Source organism: Anser anser, assembly GCF_964211835.1.
Source record: "Anser anser genome assembly, chromosome: 2".
Classification (NCBI taxonomy): Eukaryota; Metazoa; Chordata; class Aves; order Anseriformes; family Anatidae; genus Anser; species Anser anser.
The window spans coordinates 131,724,809-131,744,574 of NC_139721.1; the positions used below are offsets into that span (position 1 = coordinate 131,724,809).

The 19,766-nt window shown below is 36.0% G+C and overlaps 1 protein-coding gene and 1 long non-coding RNA gene across 11 annotated transcripts in view; one reads left to right on the forward strand and one right to left on the reverse strand.

The window, feature by feature from the left end:
- CRPPA (CDP-L-ribitol pyrophosphorylase A) overlaps nt 1-19,766 on the forward strand; it is a gene marked incomplete at its 5' end in the record, with an annotated part of 126,773 nt that overhangs the window by 57,717 nt on the left and 49,290 nt on the right. For 5 of the 10 annotated variants that reach the window (XM_083822871.1, XM_083822873.1, XM_083822874.1 and 2 more), the window contains 5 exons: nt 3,909-4,006; nt 9,988-10,077; nt 10,703-10,795; nt 13,704-13,832; nt 14,208-15,187. In XM_083822871.1, the coding sequence (XP_083678997.1) occupies nt 3,909-4,006; nt 9,988-10,077; nt 10,703-10,795; nt 13,704-13,832; nt 14,208-14,381 (584 nt within the window). In that variant the 3' untranslated portion in view covers nt 14,382-15,187. Of the gene's footprint in view, nt 1-3,908; nt 4,007-9,987; nt 10,078-10,702; nt 10,796-13,703; nt 13,833-14,207; nt 15,188-15,351; nt 15,665-19,766 lie in introns of those variants that run through there. The other 5 variants (XM_083822865.1, XM_083822870.1, XM_083822868.1 and 2 more) reach the window with 2 other exon arrangements.
- LOC310893635 lies at nt 4,015-15,724 on the reverse strand. The gene is made up of 3 exons (XR_014579172.1): nt 15,657-15,724; nt 12,973-13,105; nt 4,015-7,608 (listed from the first exon to the last, which is right to left on the reverse strand). It is a non-coding gene; the product is annotated as an uncharacterized lncRNA (long non-coding RNA).

Consider the following 19,766-nt stretch of genomic DNA (forward strand, 5'->3'; position numbering starts at 1 on the left):
AGGATAAAGACTATAACAGGTGTTACTGAATAATAATGTGACCTAAAACAGTTTTGTGTTGTAATGTTTTCAGGATACCAAAGCAGGGCATAGAACAATTGAAAATTAATTTCAGTTTTAACCTAGATTCTTTTTGGTTTAAGATATTTTTGTCTTGAAAGTTAAAATACACATTTAAGCTAAAGGTGTATTTTCTCCATTTTAATTTCCAAGAGCTTCAAATATTTACATCTCAGCTGAAATTCTCATATTTATTATGAAATTCTGAATATTTTAGAAAACACTTTTTCAAGGTATATTGTTTATAGTTTTGCTGTTAGCAAAAATAGAGATTATATAGATATTTTTATGACACTTTAAAAATGAATCTGCTGAAATCTACCATAACTTATTGGGCTGGAATAATCTTAAATGCCTAACATGCTGTATTATGTAGTCTTCTACTACAGATTTTCTTAGTGCAGTGTATCTGTGGCAGAGAAACCAGGAGGGCTGTATCTCAGCTGAATATTTAGGTAATACAAGCAAAACCCCTGATTAATGAATGACCTTTTAATAGCATTTTTGCAGGGTTGTTATAAAAGGGTTATTTTTAATATATGTATGTAAATAATTTAATTATGTATCAGTATATTGAGTATTATTTAAATAGTTAATGTTGCTATATAAATACAGATGTATGCATATGAATTCTTGTTTTTCTGTCAGTGGGAATTGAAAAGTGGGAATTGAATGGGCATTTTTTGCATGGTAATGACAATTTTACTAAAGTAATGACCACCAAATTCAATTAATTTATAAATTCATTCAGGTGTATTATAATGTTACAAAAATAGCTTAATGTGAAAATACATCAATACATGATAATGTTCTAGAAGCTAATGTCAGGAAATCTTTCATTATAGCCAGGTATGCGTTGTCCAAGAAAAAATACCAGAAAGTTGTTTTTTTGTGTTTTTTTTTTTTTTTAATGGAAGAAATTCACATGTACCAATATGGAGAGGAGGGGAATGACACGTGTAGAAGGTGCTCAGTGAGGTATAAGGGATAAAGAACAGTAACATTGGCATGTAACTGCCAAAAGTCTGCAGACAGAAAATATTAAGGGAAGATTTTGTGAAGTTGGGATTCATGTAACTAAATGTAGTTATTTTTGACATCAAGTATTCATATCTTAAATTAGTAACCGATAACTGCCATTACAGCTGGTGGTGATCTAGTCTGTGTCATCTAGGGAACGATTAATCTTATTTGAAAGTGAACAACTGAAACGTGGCAGATAAATTGCTTCCTAGAAGTACCTCTTTGTTGCGAGTACAAGGTGCTCGGTGTGAGTAGTTTAGGTGCAGGTGTCTGCACCAGGGATGCCTGAAGTAGGGAAGGAAAAATACCACTAAAAAACCTTTGCTTTGTTGCCTGATGCAACATTAAGGATTTCACTGTAGAGAAAGAGACATTTAATGGAATGAATTCCAAAATTCTGATTTATCTTTAATGAAAATCCTACCACTTCCTGATGGAAAAATTTAATGTTTAATTGATCAGAATTTGGCAGCGTAAAGGAGTTTTAACTATTTTTAATTTCATGCCAAAATATGCTCTGAATTCATGTTAAATGTGTTGTGGTGTTGGGAGGATTACTGCTTAATCAGGTGCAGCTGGGAAGAAGTCAAGAGTAAATGGGAGTCAGGTGTTGGGAAGAGGAGGTTTCCAGGGAAATAAGTTTAAGATAAGTAGAGGAAGAGGAAGCCAAAGCAAGAGAGATTTTGATTAGGTAATATAATAAGAGGGGGGAGGGGAAGAATTAAAAAAATAATACTTGGGTAGATGAGAAGGAAGGTAGATCATGAAAGAGGAGAAGAGAAATAGAACGGTGGTGTATGGTGAGAGGGAAAGAAGTAACGAAAAAAATTGGAACAAGGGAGGTTACAGCTCACTAAAAGGCAAAACTTTCACCATGAGAACAATGGAGCATTGAACATGTTCCCTTGAAAGGTTGTGCAGGCTCCATCCTCAAAGGTTTTCAAGATCTAGGGGGTTAGGGAGCTGAGCAACCAGGCCTGGCCTCATAAGTGATGCTGCTTTGAGCAGGAGTTTGGAGAGCTACTCAGGTCCCTTCCAGTCTGAATTATCAAGTGGTCTGATGAAAAACAAAATCTTGTTAGCTGATAATTAATATGGTTCATGACGTGGCTGTGACATGGCTTTCCAGACTGTCTGTTTGATTCACCCAGACACAGACTCCTGAAAACCAGGAGTGTAATGCTGCATGTAGCCAGCAGACTTGAGGAAGTCAGAAGGAGCTGGGAGCCAGCATCCAGCTGCCTTCTCTGCATTCCTGGTGGCTATGCTGAGTGACAGCTCGATGGATCAGCTTCTCAGAGGTGGGACACAGGCAGTCTTGAAGAGGGAGGCTATACTTAGCTTTCCTTCCCATAATACAGCAAAGGAGTAGACCATCTAAACTAACGTAAGGATTTTATCGGCCCTTGATAGTGTTGATATTTAAATTGGAAGTGAGTTTTAAACCTCAGCTAGAGCAGAACTATTGCTTTGTTATAATGATTTTATAAACAATGATTTCCCAGATTTCCTTTGTACATTTTTCTTGATCATTTAAAAGCATGCAGTATTTTTCCAATGTGTACGTTATCAGTACTTTCATTTTTTCATATTTCAGCATTGCATTACTCCTCCAATGTTTTCACTTTTCATCACTTTCTTATTAAATTCATCCTGCAACTCTTAGTCACCTTTTTTGGAGTCTTCTCTCCTTTCTTGTGTACATTACAGGAAGTCAGAGGTTTAAGGAGAATGGGAGAGGAGTGAGGTGGGTTTCTATAGTTAGAATCTTTCAGCAGCCTCTTGTGAGGTTACATTTGACACTGCTTGTTGAAAACTGACTTATTTTTAAAAAGAACTGTTGAAGTTGTGGTGCCCTTTTGGATTCCACAGCCTTCCACATGTAGATTTTTGTAATAGCTCCAATCTGACCTTCTTAGCTAAATTACCTAGTTCCACAGAATCTGAGTTCTTGAAATCAGATACGCCAGTCTATTTTATTATGTACATCTATCTTGTATCAGTAGGGTATCTGCATTCCTTGTATAGTACTAAATTCATGTGGCTCTTGCACTCTGATTTCAATCTACTGGTTGCTTTCTGCTGATAAGAAATTAATTCAATATGGTTTTCCCATTGACCCATTCTTTTAGACTGTAAAGTTACTCTATAGTAAGTAGAAGCCAACTTTGATGCATGTTCAGGATATTTTTGCCCAGTGAATCTATGGGAAGACAATTTCTCCCACAGTTGTGATATTCTGTGATTTCCAGTCCTGTGAGAACTGGCCATGCATTTTTTTTATTCTCACTTTCATCTGGTTGTGATGGTTTATAAGCAGGTATTTATTGTTCTGTCTTCTATCTCCACCCCACCCCATTCTTGCTAACTTAATATCAAGAGAGTTGCTACCATGATTTTTGTAGTCATGCAATGTATATTGGCCATAATAAGTGTCCTTGATTCATAGAATCATTTTGGGGATCCTCAGTGGTTAATTCACTGTTGCCACTCACAAGAATTGTTTTAAATACAGAAGTCACTTTCCAATAATACTAACTCTACATCAGTTTTAAAATTCTTTTTTTGAAACAAGTCTTCGAGTTTACAATAGAAAGTGAGATGTTTACTTAAATAATCTTAAATGCGTCTGATTGAATTTATGTGGTGTGTAATTATGTATAAAAGCAAACAGACAAAAAAAAACTTTCCACATGCAAAAAATGTGTATCTTTTATGGAGGCTTGTTTAAAGAGAAGTCAAAAGACATCAGTATATGAATTGAACATTATATTTAGCAGATAAGTAATTATATATTTTTTTTTGCATTTTTTTCTTGATAACAGACAGCCTATCACAACAAATTTGTATTATTACTGATGTGAAGGAAGCTGTTGTACAAGCAGGTTTTCTCCTTCATGAATCTCTGAAAAACCAAGTAAAAGTAAGTACAACTCTGTGATTGTAAACTGTGTGATTAATTTAAAATTTTATGTTGTCACAACTCGTAAGAAATGGTATAAATTCCGAATACAGAAACTGAGACCTTCTGTGTCACTTGAGTATTTATTAAAAAGGATTAACACCAGGTGTAGAAGTTACCAAGAAAGAAGCATCTTCTGCTTAATTATGCTATAGAGAGGGATCATACAGATGCTCTTTAAAATGTTTATATTAGATTAGAGGAGAAATTGGATCCAGAAAAGAGAGAGGTCATTTTCTTTAGCTTTTATGAATTCAGTAAGCCTGAATTGTTACAAATATGTTACAGAGGAAATGCTTTTGTTACTTTGAAGTCTGAATTAAAGTCCAAATGAATTAAAGAGTAAGTTGTGTTCTTGCACAATTGTGAATGCAAAGTTAATCAGCCTTTTTGTAGAGAGATATGGAAGTACACTTACGCATACTGAATGCTTCTTGAAGCATTGCTGTAGAATATTGATGGAATTTTCCACTGGCATTTAATTATCTTTTCCTTTTTCATTATTCCTAATAATGGGACTATCACATATTTGCATTTTCCCAAAGATGATTAACATTTAGTAATAAGACAAATCTTGAGCGTTATCGGAGTAATTCTTAATTATGTCTTATGTAATGAGATAACATCTTTCCCAGAGAAATAGAGCAGAATTAACTGTTCAAAAATATAGGTTTCCCAATTTGCATAGCTTTACTTTTATAATAGCTTTTGTTCATGTCTATTGATCTGTTTTCTGTGTTCAGTTCATATGGGATGTTCTTGTATAGCAAACTTGCTGTTTTACATCTGGAAATGTAACTTGATATTGTACTTTCAGTTCTTATTTGGAAATAGTTGTATTTAGTAGGGAAAATCATGGGTTTTATCTATTACATGTCTACATTTTAAAGTACAAAATATTGGCAGAGTTGAATAAGATTTTCTTGTTGTCTGAATAGCTGTATGATGGAGCAGAAGTCTTCTTCCACTTTACTGATACTAGATCTGTTACTAGTTTTACTTTTTTCTCTCTTTAAGCTATTCTGGTACTGCTAGGAAGATATTTTTCCCATATTGGGGAAAAAAACAAACTTCTTTAAACATTGACTTACACACTCCTATGTATCTCTATTACATTTACATATAACCACATTAATAATACCATGAGAAACACTTCCAATCCAGTAAGAAAAAACAAAGAATTTATGTTCTAACAACCAGCTTTATGAAACCCGAACTTAAAAGTCAGCCTGGTGCCAAAACCAATTAAAATCTGCAACATCCTTGGAGCTTTTCATTGTAGAAGCAATTAGCTGTTCGGTTGGTCAGGCATCTGAACCTATGATGCATTTGAATAAACTACAGATAAAATGACCACAAACAAGGTAATGAGGGAGTAAAGTGAAAGGATTCCTCCTGATATGGGACTGATTTTTTTTGATCACTCTATTAAATCAGCTTAACTGATGACTTCTAGCACCATTCTTCTCTTCTCTTGATCCGTGTTTTGTTTCCTCATAGTCAAGTTTTGTTAAATTTCTACTCAGTACTTCTAAAACATTCCTGCAAGGTGACATTTGAGAAAGAACTCCATCAAGATCCCTGTATTGTATTGTTCCCTGAAACATCCTTAATCATGTGAGATAATTTTCAAGGTTAGCATTATATGGTACTTCCCAAATTTGAAAGACCTTAGAAAGAAGGTGTTTCTCAAGTGAAGTGTAGTATCCTTGTGAGAGATTTGATTCTGTACAACATGTTAATTACCTTAACTATATTAAACTTACTGAACTGAAATCTGGGTTATTCAAAAGGGCTAATTAGAGGGTAATCAGTCTAGTTAAGACACTGATTAAGAAGCATATGGTAGGGTATGTATAATCTGAAATTTGAACTCTCTAAGTATGGTCAATAGTTTAGCATTTCTGATAGTTTTGATACTAGTGCATACTAGCCACCATATTTACTTTTAATATGTTTGTCAGCTTCTAAGTAAGAATCTTTAAAGAAGAATCCAAAAGACATTTTGTTAGGGAGGTTTCTGAGAGAGACTGCAATAACATTATCATGAATCTGTAACACCAATAACATGAAAAAAAGACATGAACTGATGAGATAAAGTGAAGGAAGTTATTGCTTGCAAAATACTTTCTGAATCGGTATTTTAAAAGTGTTACTGTAAATCGTGTATCTAATAAATGAATACTTTTGCTGAAAATATCTTACTATGGAAGGCATAAGTTGTCTTTCCTTGAATTTCTTATTTACCTCTTTCTTTGGAAGTAATCAGACTTAAATGGGGGCTGAAGCTGTTTTCTTCCATACCTGAGAATTAGCTACTCCTGCTTATTCAATGACAAATTCCTCCTGTGTATGAAACGTGATTAGACAAAGTTGTATGTTATTTTTGTGACTGGATAAGTATCCACAAGCAGTATATCAAAATATTTGGTCCTATTCAGTTAGGAATGGACTAAAGTTTCACTAATTAGTCTTTCAGTGAGAAAGAGATAATTTCTTAATCATTGAATTGTCCATCTGCTAGACTGGTATTGATTGTGACTTTGAATTCTGATACACTTTAACTTTTACAAATTGCTAATGTCCTGGTGTTATTGATTGATTTTATGAAAAATTGATGTTAAATAAAATTGAAACTTTACCGCAGGTTGTCTGACAAGTAGAGAAACATTAAGGAAAACATTTTTATTATTCTTAGCTCCATGTTGAAAACAAAAACAAACAAAAAGAAACCCTCACCACCTCTGCCTCTTTATACTACCTGAATATTGATTCCTAAACCAACCAGAAGTAATTAGGCAAATCCCCGTACTTTTGTTCTGTTTAACCCCTGAACATGACACTTTTTACTGAGGTGGAATTTTAGGTAATTTCTGTTATCTCAAGTAGTATTGTAATTACGTGGTAACTTTCATAAATAATTTAAAGAAATACTTTTGCTGCTAACTATACAAATAGAAGAAGAATTAATTTTAGTTAATTGACAATTTATTGAAGTTTTCAGTTTGGTAGCAAGAATTGTTATTCACCTGTCTTCTTTCTCATGGGTAATCTGCTATTGAATTGCTGCTTCCTGAATCGTGTTTCCTAGATACGTGTTGAAAGCCTCTGAGACCAGCTGAACTATTTTGTCATGGGTCAGATCATAGATTGGTTTGGATTGGAAGGGCCCTTAAAGATCACCCTGTTACACCCCCCCCGCCATGGGCAGGGACACCTCCCACCAGACCAGGTTGCTCAAAGCCCCATCCCGCCTGGTCTTGAACACTGCCAGGGTTGGGGCAGCCACAGCTTCTCTGGGCAGCCTGTTCCAGTGCCTCACCTCCCCCATTGTAAAGAATTTCTTCCAATTTTCCTCTAATCTAAATCTACCCTCTTTCAGTTCAAAGCCATTATTCCTTGTCCTATCACTACACTCCATGACAGAGTCCCTCTCTTAAGATCATTGCTTAAGGGTACTTACATCCGTATTTGAATGAGATGAAAATTAAAACATGGGTTATCATCGATGATAATGTGTCTTCTATGGCTTGAAAACATTAGACAAGAAACCTGGGATAAAACTAAGAGACAGAGATGATCAGTGTATCTTTCAAAATACTGCACAAAAAATACTGATTCTACACGTCATTAGAAACAGAAATAAAAAGCACGCCATGACTGGGAGATTGCCTGAGAAATAAAAATAGTAACACATATGTTATGGTCATTTGCTTTTTCAGAACTTTGGAATAGGCACTGCGTAGAAAGGTTTTTGGATGATCTGCCCCAGTTGCCCTGGAATCTGCCTTTTAACAAATAAATTGACAAGTAACTCCACTAAGAGCCTTTTCAGAGACATGCTTTCATAATTAAAAAAAAAAAAAAAATCTATTTCTGCTGAGTTCACTGTAAGAATTCCTGTTTAAGAATTACTTTTCATTTGTTTGCAGAAAAGTGTATTCAAGTCAGCGGATTTTTTTTTTTAGTATTCCAATTGAAGTCAAAACTGATGATATAAGGAAACATTGGATGTACATGGAAGCTAAATTGGCTAGTTTGGAATTTGCTAGTCAACTTTACAAACAAAAAATTACAGATGTGCAGACATAGCTTTCTCATGTTCATGTTTTCATGATGCTATTAGAGGAGTCTGTGTGCTGTGTGAGTCTGTGCTTGTTTGGAAGCCTAATTTCACTGAAGTCGTGAAAGGAAAGGGGCATAATTTGGCATCTCATGTAGAGGAAGGGTTCTTTTGGAAGCTAAGAGATATTTTACATTTGTAAAGATTTGAGAAGTGAGCTCTTAAGTTGAACAACGCAGCAACAGAGGTGTGTATGTGTATACCACTCAGATGTTTGTCTTGGTAACATATTACTTGTGTTCCACCCCTTACAGAATATAGTCCTACCCATGCTTTTTCAAGAGACAAATCTTATTTCATTTTTACTGAATAATATGTCTGTAAAACAAAATCTCAATATACTGCTCTATCAAATTGTTCAATTTAAATAAAAATTGATACACTTAATTAATCTTTATATATTCTGGAATACTTAAGCATCATGTATGCTGGTGTCTCAAAGAAAAGAAAAAGAAGGGCTTTGGGTCACGTTCTATTTACCTTCTGAAAAGTCTTGCATGCTTTCATGCTTGTTGCACTACGTTGCAATAGGTCATGAAGGCATTGAGGATTTCTGATTTTACTTCAGCAGAAGTTCAAGCTGGAGCAGCACTGGAGTACTGCATTTCTTAAAGTAGTTTTAGTAATTCTTGCCTTCTGCATCTTTTTTAAACTCTTTAAATATCAACTATTTAGGGCTGCATTATCAAATTTTCAGCCCCAAAGTTTCTAAAATCTTTAATACATAGATCTCAGCTTTGGGTTTTCAAACCATCTTTCTTTGCAAACAAGTTAGCTGCCCAACTATTTCAAAAATAAACAAATACAACTTTAGATAACAATAGCTGTTTTAAAAATGTGGTATTTGGTACTTCTGTTGGATTGTGGATTCAGTGACATTTTGAGGGAGCACAGCAGTGGATCAATTCTGTTGTTTGCAGCTAGCATACACTCTGTTCTGGGCAGAAATAAAGCACGTGAGTAGTGGCACGGTGAGATTTGCTGGTGTAATAGAAGCCACATGAAGGTTTTTGGCTTTTTTTAAACAAACAAACAAAAAAAACCTTTTTTTACTGGCTTCAAAATGTTATCTTCTCTTAAGGAAAAAAATTCCCTTGTGAAACTTGGATTGCTATTTTCCTTAAGGCAAGCCTGAAGCTGGTGATGTAGTGGAATCTACTTTTTATTTTAATTAGGATAAGATCATTTCTTAGCTGATGTTATAGCTAAAGGTTACAAAATAAATATGTTTGTGATTAAGAAGGTATTCTAAAGTATTCATCATGGAAATGCTTTTCAGGAGAAATTCTAAGTGATTCTTGTCATAACAGAATCCTGGAATACCTGTGCATCTGGTCCTTCATACCTGGCCCTTCATTTATTTTATTTTAGTTATATGAAGACAATATATATTTGTTGAACGTGATTGAAATCATGTGTATTTGTTGAACTTTATGAAGAGTTGCTTAGAATCAGAGATCTAAAGTCAATAAGTTGTCTTGATCTTATTAATAGTCTTTCATCTCTGGGAGGAGTTGAACATCCTACCCCAGGCTGTAACTCTAGTGTCTGATGATACTTCCAGGGCTGATTTTGGAATGGCTCCCTCTAGCAGTACGCTTCAGCAAATACTTGCAGAAAACGGTGGAGTTCTGGACTCCATGCTTCACTGTTGAGTGACCTGAAAGTCTGAGCAGATTTTAGCTCTTTTATTGGAAATACAAACTGCCAGTTTTATGCCATTTGAATTAACAATCTCTGTGATAATTGTGTAAGCTTTAGCAGATGGTTAAGTCTGAAGTTGAATTTGTGAAGAAGTAATATATTTTTTTCTGATCAGGTTGAAGCTATATCGATATCTCTAAGCAAAAATGATAGCCATCTACAAAACATCTTCTCAGGAGAGTGCTACAATTTTCTTTGCATCAATGTAAGTTGAAAAGAAGCATGCTTTTAGTTTTGCACTTAAACTTATTAGTAATAGTAGATAATTACATATTTGAATAACAAATGGTTTGTATCCATTCCATTGTTTGGTGTTTCTGATATGCACCAAAGTGGACCGTTGACATATTGGTCCATTCTTTTACTCCTGATTTTGCAATTCCTTCAGTATGTTGTTAAACCACTCATGAATTCTTGAACAAGAGGGATGCAATATGAAGAGGTATACCACGTATAGTTATCTGTGCATTGCTTTTGTGGTCTTCATTAGTGCTTCCCATTTTGGACACATGCATGCTTTGCAATCTATATTTGGCTCCTTGTATGCGAACAGGAAGATTTTTGTTGAACTTCGTCCGAGATCAAACAAGACCCTTAAGGTTGTTATATATATTTCTTAAGGGTAATATTCTTAATCTCAATTTTGTTTCAAACAACCATAATTTACCTGGCAAAAGCATTACAAATATAAAACCAACCAAACACCCCTCCACCCCCGCCCCCAAGAGTTACGTATCTTTTTTGGTAAGTGATAGATGTTTGAATACCATTTTTATGAAATAATTTTTTTGATATTTTCAGTAATTCTAAACATTTTTTTTTTCATTTAGGATAAAGAGTATGCTACTGAAGAAATCCAGCAACTAGTGGATATGTTAGAAAAATCAAATGTTCCTCTCTTATATCCAGTGGTTCTTATTTTGGTAGGTAACTCTTAAAAATTCCTTGTAGAAAGTATCTGTAAATAACTGCTAATAATAAAGTGTTACACCAGATTTAGACTATTTCAAGAGACACTGATATCTCTGAATATAATTGAAACTTTGAACTGTGAATTAGACTGTAAAATGTGTCATTTGCGCATCAGCAAATGTACTCCATACTGTCAGGAATAAACCAATAGTAGCAAAATGCCGATTATTAGTTATGTAGATCTGTAAAAGATTTATTTTGGCTATTCATACTGAGTTGTTAACTCCTGCTTTATTGTTGTGCTCCATCTCGTACTGGGTGACTGCAAATGGTGTACTCTGCTGGAATACTCAGCTGAAAGAAAATTAAGTGGCTTTATATTTTTTCTGTGTTTTGTGTTTTATTTAAAGTTTTAAAAATTATTATTGCTTTTCTGGTTCAAATATTAAAAAAGAACTGAGAAGTACTTTGCAAAATAAAACATCAAGATGTTATAACACTGAAATATATGTTCTGGTACTTGGCAAAATTTTTGAACTACATTTTTGGCTAAAATTCTCATTAGAATATTGTTGCCAAAATAATTTTAATGTTTCATGTGGATGACAGCTGAAGGTGTACATGACTTTTATTTTACTCAATCTGTTAAAAAGGAGAAAATATGAGATTTGAAAGTCTCTGTGTAGTATAACCAGATACAATTCTGTTGTTATATTGTCTGACTTTATACATAGGGATGAGAAGTATTGGGTTGAATGAGCATCATTAATGCCATATCTCACCAAAGTGTGTGTCTCTGGTCTATATTATATTATCCATTAATAATGCATAATAATCTGTTGTGATTTCATAATCTAATTCCTTATAGGAAGCCACTGAAAAACAAATATTTATTTTACCTAGAGCCTGAATAGTTTCCGAAGCGTGTAGTCATGTAGTCTAGTGATCTGGAGGTAAAACTGAGAGTTTACTTCTCAAGTTAAGTTTAATCTGAGGTTAAAGTTATGAAATGTTATTATTGTTTTTAACAAATAAATGAGATATCATGAAGGTAAGTAGTATTTTACAAAACCTGATATACTCAGTAACTGTATGTTGTTGTCTTATAGACTGAGATACTCTAATTCCATGGAAAGATTTATAACTTTATTTCTAGACTCTTTTTTTCTGATGCTATTTCTGAGGAAGTTCAGGGTGGAGCTTTAATTTTACTGAATTTTGAAACCAAGGTAAATTCTTTCTGCCTTTAATCATAGTAGTGATACACCTCCAAATCTTTTGCCCATTTACAGGTATAGTGGATATGCAGGATGTATTTTTCTGGACTGAGAATGTTTTCATTAACCCTTTATCAAGAATTTTAGAAAACATTTCTTTCTGTTAAGTTTTGGGGATGTGTAATTAACTTAGAATTGTTAATCAATTAGAACAATAGGATGGTTTCGGTTAGAAGGGACCTTAAAGATTATCTTGGCCAACCTGATCTAGTGGGTGGCATCCCTGCCTATGGCAGGGGGCTTGGAACTAAGGGCCTTCCAACCCAAGCCATTCTATGATCTAATTCCAACCCCAACTTCCACCAGACCAAGTTGCCCAAAGCCCCATCCAGCCTGGCCTTGAACACTTCCAGGGATGGTGCATCCACAGCTTCTCCACGCAGCCTGTTCCAGTGCCTCACCACACTCATTGTAAAGAATTTCTTCCAAATATCTAAGCTAAATTTACCCTTTTTTAGTTTCAAACCATTAACCCTTGTCGTTTCACACACCCTGGTAAAGGGGCTCTCCCCAGCTTTCCTGTAGACCCCCTTTAGGTACTGGAAGGCCGCTATGAGGTCACCCCAGAGCCTTGTCTTCTCCAGGCTGAACAACCCCAGCTCTCTCAGTCTGTCTTCATAAGAGAGGTGCTCCAGCCCCTTGATCATCCTTGTGTCTCTCCTCTGCGTCTGCTCTAATAGGTCCATTCATAAGTCACTCACAAATGAGTAATGCTACAGTGTTAAAAACACTGCCAGCCTCCTAGCTGGCATCAGCTCCTACCCTGGATTTGAATGAAGGTCTTTTTTTTTTTTTTCCTGTAACACATGGAATGTGAGAGCTTTGTTTAAATGATTGCGGCTATAAATATTCTGGACTTAATATTCCCAGAGAAGTATGTATAGATGCAAACAATAGTAACACATACTCACTGTGAAACTGAGGTTTTGCCCCTAAGATAGTAGATCTCAAAGTCCTTGTAGCATCCAGCACCATTGTTAATGAAAGTGTATTTGCTTGAGCGGCCTACTGCATGTGCATTTAGGTGAACACCTTTGAAGATAGCTTTAAGAAAAAATGATACATTTCATTATTTTATGGTAGTTCAGATGATATAATTCATCCATCAGTTGTTCCTAACAAGTACCTAAAACTAGACAGTGGGAGGAAAATCTTATAATTAGGTAGAATAAGTGTTTTGTTGAATCTAATTTAGGCTATTAATATTCTACACTGAGAAGGTAGTAAATTGAAAATAAAGCTTTAAAGAATGCAGTTCCATTTTGAAAACCTTTAACATGCTTAAGAAAAACATCTGTATTTCTCTATTATCCTGATAGTAAAAATCTGTGAAAGTTAGGTTAGAGCTTAGGAAAGAATGTTGTTTGTTTTCTGATTTAATGAAATATTTTTAATACACAGTTACAACATTGTGTTCTGCTTTGTTCTGGCATATTGGTCTCACTGTTCTTTGAAAAGAAATAATTGTCATGTCACTAAATATATAAGTGATGGAATTCAATGTGAGTAGAAAATAAGAAAAACCTTTATTAGCCTGTGTTCTTGTGTGTTCTTAACAATGGTATGAGCTATTAAAAACTGGCAGTCTAAAATAACATGCTTTGAAAAAGTAGATTTTTTTTGCATATCTGTTCCTTTGCAGGTGCACTTGAATATTTCAGAAAATATTTCTTTCAGCATTGGGTTGGAAGAACTAACTAAGATCAAGAAATTTGCAAGGGAAGTGAAAAAGAAAAATATTTTGGTTTATGGTCTCCTTATCCAATATAAGGTATGTAATTCTTTCTACCTGCAAAGTATCTACTTTTGTGATTTATATGATTAATGATAGAATCTTCATCTAAAACAAAATCCAAGGGGAATAAATATGACATGAAAAACATTTATTGGAAAGATTCTTGCCTGTTCTTGTTTAAAATTCAGAAGAGCCTGTAGTTATAGGCAAAAATGTAAGCATTTTGATTAGAGAGGAATAAATGGCAAACAGTTTTTAAAAGCATGTGAAAACATCACAGTCCTTTTTTCTGTTTCCTCTTTCCTTTTCTGCTTTCTTCAGGATTTAAAAAGTAAAAAATAGTGAAAGTATTTTTAATTAGTGCTTTTTCAGAGTGTTATGCTTCACATTGAAACAGTGTTTGGTATTCAGGTGACTGAAAGGACATGGCATATAGGTGGTGATACAAACACTCCAATAAAAGCCAATTTTTGCCTCAGCTGGAGGCAAAAAGACTTATCACTCCAGCATCCTTTGTACTCACAGAAGCTATCTAAAGTAAATAATTTTGTCTGGGAAATGTGTTCTGCCAACCGGAAAACTTGACTGCCTTGCATCCAGTGTAAATACGGTTATTGCTGCTTGTGTGGACAGCTTTATAACTCAATCAGCAGTGAACAAGTAAATAAGTTAGATATTCAATGGAAATTTTAATATAGAAGGATAAATGTAATCTTGACTTTTTTTTTTAAATTGAGTGGTGTTAGAGTTTATATATATATTTTTTTTAAACTGTCCATCCATAGGTTATTTTTCTTGTATACCAAATATTTGATTTCCCCCAAAATTCTATTGGCTTTATTAAGAGCTATGAGTATCAATACCTATTAGTTAATGCCTATAGAAACTTGTAATACCTGCATAACTATTTCATGTGGGAATTATGTTATTACATGACATTAATTTCTTTCTTGTTCGTACAACATACAATGGCATACATATATTTTTGTAGTCTTCTTTCTGGTGCTATAAAATATATTTTTAGTCTTCTTTCTAGTACTATCAAAACCCATTTTTTCCAGGGTGAATTCTGTTTTCCTGTGGTAAAGGTAATTTGAATAACTGTTGAAATATAGCTTTAAGACTTCATACAAGCACTTTATCATGGTAATAATGTAACATTACAAATAGACCTTTAGTGTAAGTACAATTTTTTCTCAAAAAATTAATTATATATATGTATATTGTATATATGGCTCAGCATTACCAATAGGACTTCTAGTGTAAGTACATCTTTTTCTCACAAGATTCATTGTATATATAGTTTTATGTGCAGATGGATCAAATGTTACATATGCTGATAACAGCAGTTAATAAAGATGATTGGAAGGAAAACCTTTTATAATTTTCAATGGACTTCTGTGAAATCTGTCTATATATGTCTGTAAAAATACTTGACATGAATCTAGAAATGACAACCATTTATTGCTAATGTGGACGAGAAAGAGAAGGTTTCTGTTTTGTATTGGCTGTGTTTTTCTGTGTTATTTTCTGTTTTGTGTTTTTTTTTCTTCAGAGGATGTTTCGAGTCACCAAGGTATTTGACTTCAAGTACAACATATTAGCTAATAATGTGAATCCTCTCTTTGTCTACTGAAGTGAAAGTACAAGCATGTCAACTTTTTAATCAAGAGTCTGATACTCCAGCAAACTCTTGTAATTGCAAACATTGATGCTTTTAGATATGGTTTTGGTTCACAGCTTGCAGTTCTCCAGAGTGGCTGCTGTCACCCTTACAGAAGTTGCATGCTTTAGAAAGGATTGGTGAATTTAATACTGGCATGTTGGGGGGTCCAGAGGAAGCGGAAACACAAAAAATACCTGCTGTTGTAATGCAGGATGCTCAGCCTCTTGTTGCAACAGCTTCTGTCAGTATTCTTCATGATGACAAATTACTTCATGGAGGTTCCCTCTAGCTGACAGGTTATATCATCACTATCAAACATACATGGTTGATATACACACTTCTACTAATCCTTGAATAGGGATAAAACGTAATAGACAAAGAAATTATTGAGACGTGACTATGAAAATATTGAGGTGAAATCATTTTACCTATACAAAAGTCAAAGGGGGGAAGAAAGAGTATTCAGAAGATTCCAGAGTCTGAACTTGTGGAGTTAGATTTTGTGTTTTTTCAGATGAGTTGAAGGAAATAGCTTATAAACAAGCTGACTTGGAAATAGGAAAAAAAAATCCAGTTTTAATGGAAGATGTAACTGGCACATGATGGTGTTGGGCAAAAAAAATTGGGCAACACTATAATGTTAGTGAAGTTCCAGCTATGTTGATTTAGTGCTGTACCCTGAAAATAACAATTTGTATATCAGAACAGTTTTTTCTTTTTTAAGTAGTAGTTAGTCTAATAGGGTATAATACAGAACAGTTTATTCTGCAGACTAGGAGTAAAACCTATAAAAAGGCCAAGTTAGTCCCGAGTAAACCAATAAAAAAAAGTAAACCTAAAAGAATTGCTAACAAACCAGATAATACAATAGGTAATGACAAGATACTATATCCATGCCTGGTTGGAAATATATTAATTTTAACAGCATTGGTTTGTCATTCAAACTGCAAGATTTGGAAGAGAATTTCAATTGCATGTGATGGTTACTTGTTCATCTGAGCAGTGGAATAATACTGAACTTGAGCCTTGATATCACAAACACTTAAGTTCATTACTATCTGTAAACATTAAATGTATACTATGTAGTTTTTTTATTCAAATATACTAGTTAAGTTTTATAAAATACTAGTTTGTCCATATACTACTATTCTGCTTACTAAAGTAATAACTTCTGATGAATGAATTACAGAAAATTGTCAACACAGATCTTTGTGTCCAAAAAAAAAAAAAAACACCAAAAGGCAAGATTTCCAGATATGGAAATAGAAATGCAGAAGGCTGTAAAGGTTGCAATATTATAATTTTGGTCTAGAAGTTTCAGTAATAATTGCTACTTTTCACACAGAATAAAAAGGAAGAATTATCATCTGGAATAAAATACATATGGATGGATACAGGAAGCCACAGAAAACTTTAAAATATGAAAGTAATATTAAAATATGTTGGTTATAGAACTATATTTTAAGTAATCCTACCTCCGAGATGCACTGACAGAATATCCTGGCAGCACAGCAGTTATGTGCAGAGGCTTGCCTGGGATTAGGTGGCCTCAAATACTTTTGTCTCTGAAAGAGCTATCTGATTAAGGCAGACAAACTATTTACTGAAATAGCCAGAAAAAGCACAGTCTGTACTCTAAGAAAAGACAAATGATGCAATAGAATAGTTGTTATGAAGCTGTTTGAAACTAAACTAAACTGAAGAGAGTGATTTCTTATGTACACTGCTGCACATTTATTGTAGTTTTTAAGACTTTTGAAGACAAGATGCTCATCCACAGTGCTCGGTGATTGAGGACGTTACTTAAACTGCTAAATTTGTTTTCTGTCTGGTTTGGTAAAATCAAAAAGGCATATGTTTACTTTTTTTTTCATCAAAGATCCCTTAAAAGCAGGGCAGGCTTTAAGACAGTGTTTCCCAAAACAGGAATCACAAAACAGAATGGGATCATTCAAATGGCAAAGCAAAAGGCAGTTTGCCAACTGGAAATGAATTTATGCATAGGTACTCTTATATTTACTTGCACAGTTTCTCTTTCTCCCTTTCTTTCTCTGTCATTCTCTCACTCTCCTTTCCTTGTTTCCCCTCAGGTCTTCCTCCTCCCCTAGCAAAAACAGGTAATAAATTCATCGATTTATTACAACTGTGAAAATTTATTAAAGATGCTCTAATTAAGCATTCCCACAAGCTAACTTTGCAGTGCAGCACCAAATTCTCCATCTGAGAAAGATGAGCTTTTTAGAAAAACAATTGGTAACCTTTTGGATTTTCATTAAATAACTACAGGTTTTTACCAGGGAAAGGTCGGAAAGTTGATCAATTTGTCTATGATGTTACAGCTTCTAGGAGTTTAACAAGCTGCACTGAAAATAAGATTAATAGTTAATGCCTTTTAAACATGACCTTTTTAGACTTATTTCAGCTATTGAACTTTTAATGGGACGAATCAGAGTTCTCCCACCACCACATCAGCCAAAATGATTAAGGCAGTTTGTGGTGGTTTTACCCTGCTGGGCAGCTTAGGTCCACCACAACCATTCCCTGACTCCCCCCCCTCAAAAGAGGAGGGGGAGAACAAAGTACGATGGACAGAAAAAGGCTCATGGGTTGAGATAATTTAATTAAAGGTAAAAGAAAGAGGGGAAAATAATCAAAGGCTGTGTGGAAGCAAAGAGAAAACAAAACAATTATTCTCTGCTTTCCATCAAAAAGCTGTTTTTGGCCACATGCTGGGAAGCACGACTTCAATATGCATAGCAGTTGTGCGTGGAGGACAGGTGTCTTTGTAACAAGAACCCCCCCCTCTCCTTCCCCTTTCCCAGCTTTTATTGCTGAGTGTGACATCATATGGCATGGAATATCCCTTTGGTCAGCTGTGGTGCTCTTACCCAGCTGGGCAGCTGAACTCCACCACAGCTGCTCTCTCACTCCCTCCCCTCACAGGAAGAGGGGGGGAAAATACAATGGCAAAGGCTCAAGGGTTGAGATAAGGATGGGGAGATGACTCAACGATTATGGTCACAGGCAAAACAGGCTCATAGAGAGATTAATGTAATTTAATGTAATTTATTGCCTATATCACTAGCAGATTAGAGCACTGAGAAACTAAAAGCAAACTAAAGACACCTTACTCCCATCTACCCCCTCCTTCCCCTGAGTGGGCTGTGGTCAGTCTGGAGTTTCATCTCCACCGCTGCTTCACGGTCACTCCCTGCCCCTGCTCCACGTGGGGTCCCTCCCACGGGATGCCGTCCTTCCCGAACTGAGCCTCCGTGGGCTGCCCACAGGCAGAAGCTCTTCAAGAACTGCTCCCACACTGCTCCGTACCATGGGGTCCATCCCCCAGGAGCAAACTGCTCCAGCACGGGTCCCCCACGGGCGGCAGCTCCCCCCAGACCCCCTGCTCCTGCGTGGGCTCCTCTCCACGGGCTGCAGCTCCGGCCCGGGGCCTGCTCCTGCGGGGGCTCTCCATGGGCCGCAGCCTCCTCCAGGCCACATCCACCTGCTCCACCGGGGGCTCCTCCACGGGCTGCAGCGTGGAGATCTGCTCCGTGTGGGACCCGTGGGCTGCAGGGGGACAGCCTGCTCCACCAGGGGCCTCTCCACAGGCCGCAGGGGAACTGCTGCTGCCTGCCTGGAGCACCTCCTGCCCTCCTGCTGCACTGAGCTGGGGGGCTGCAGGGCTGGTTCTCAATCTTCACCATCCCAGCTGCTGTTGCACTGCAGATTTTTTTTCTCTTTCTTAAATATGCTATCACAGAGGTGCAAAAAGCCTTGGTTATTGGCTCAGCTCTGGCCAGTGGCGGGTCCCCTTGGAGCTGGCTGGAGCTGGCTCTGACCTGATATGGGGCAGCTGCTGGGCTCTGCAGATCTGGCAGATGCCACCCCTGCAGTCCCCCTGCTGCCAAGCCTTTGCCACATAAACACAATACATCGGTTTAGGTCAGCTGCCTTGGTGATGTCCTCTCCCAACCTCCTGGCCACCTCAAGCCTGCTGGCTCTGGGGCACGGGGAGAGAGTCGTGGTGCTGTGACCAGCACTGATTAGCAATAGACAAAACATTGGTGAGAGATCAATGCTGTTCTAGCTACATGTATAGAGCACAACACTAATGTGGACCATTGCAGGGAAAGCTAACTCCATCCCAGCCAGACCTAGCACACACTTAGACTTATCCTAAAAGACTTGTGTTCATAAAATTGTCTTTAAACTTCCTTGCTTTCATAGCCCAGTTAAGGCATTCTGTCAATGTTAGTCAATAATGGCTTGTGATTGTTTCTCTTTGTGGATATTTCAATTTTATA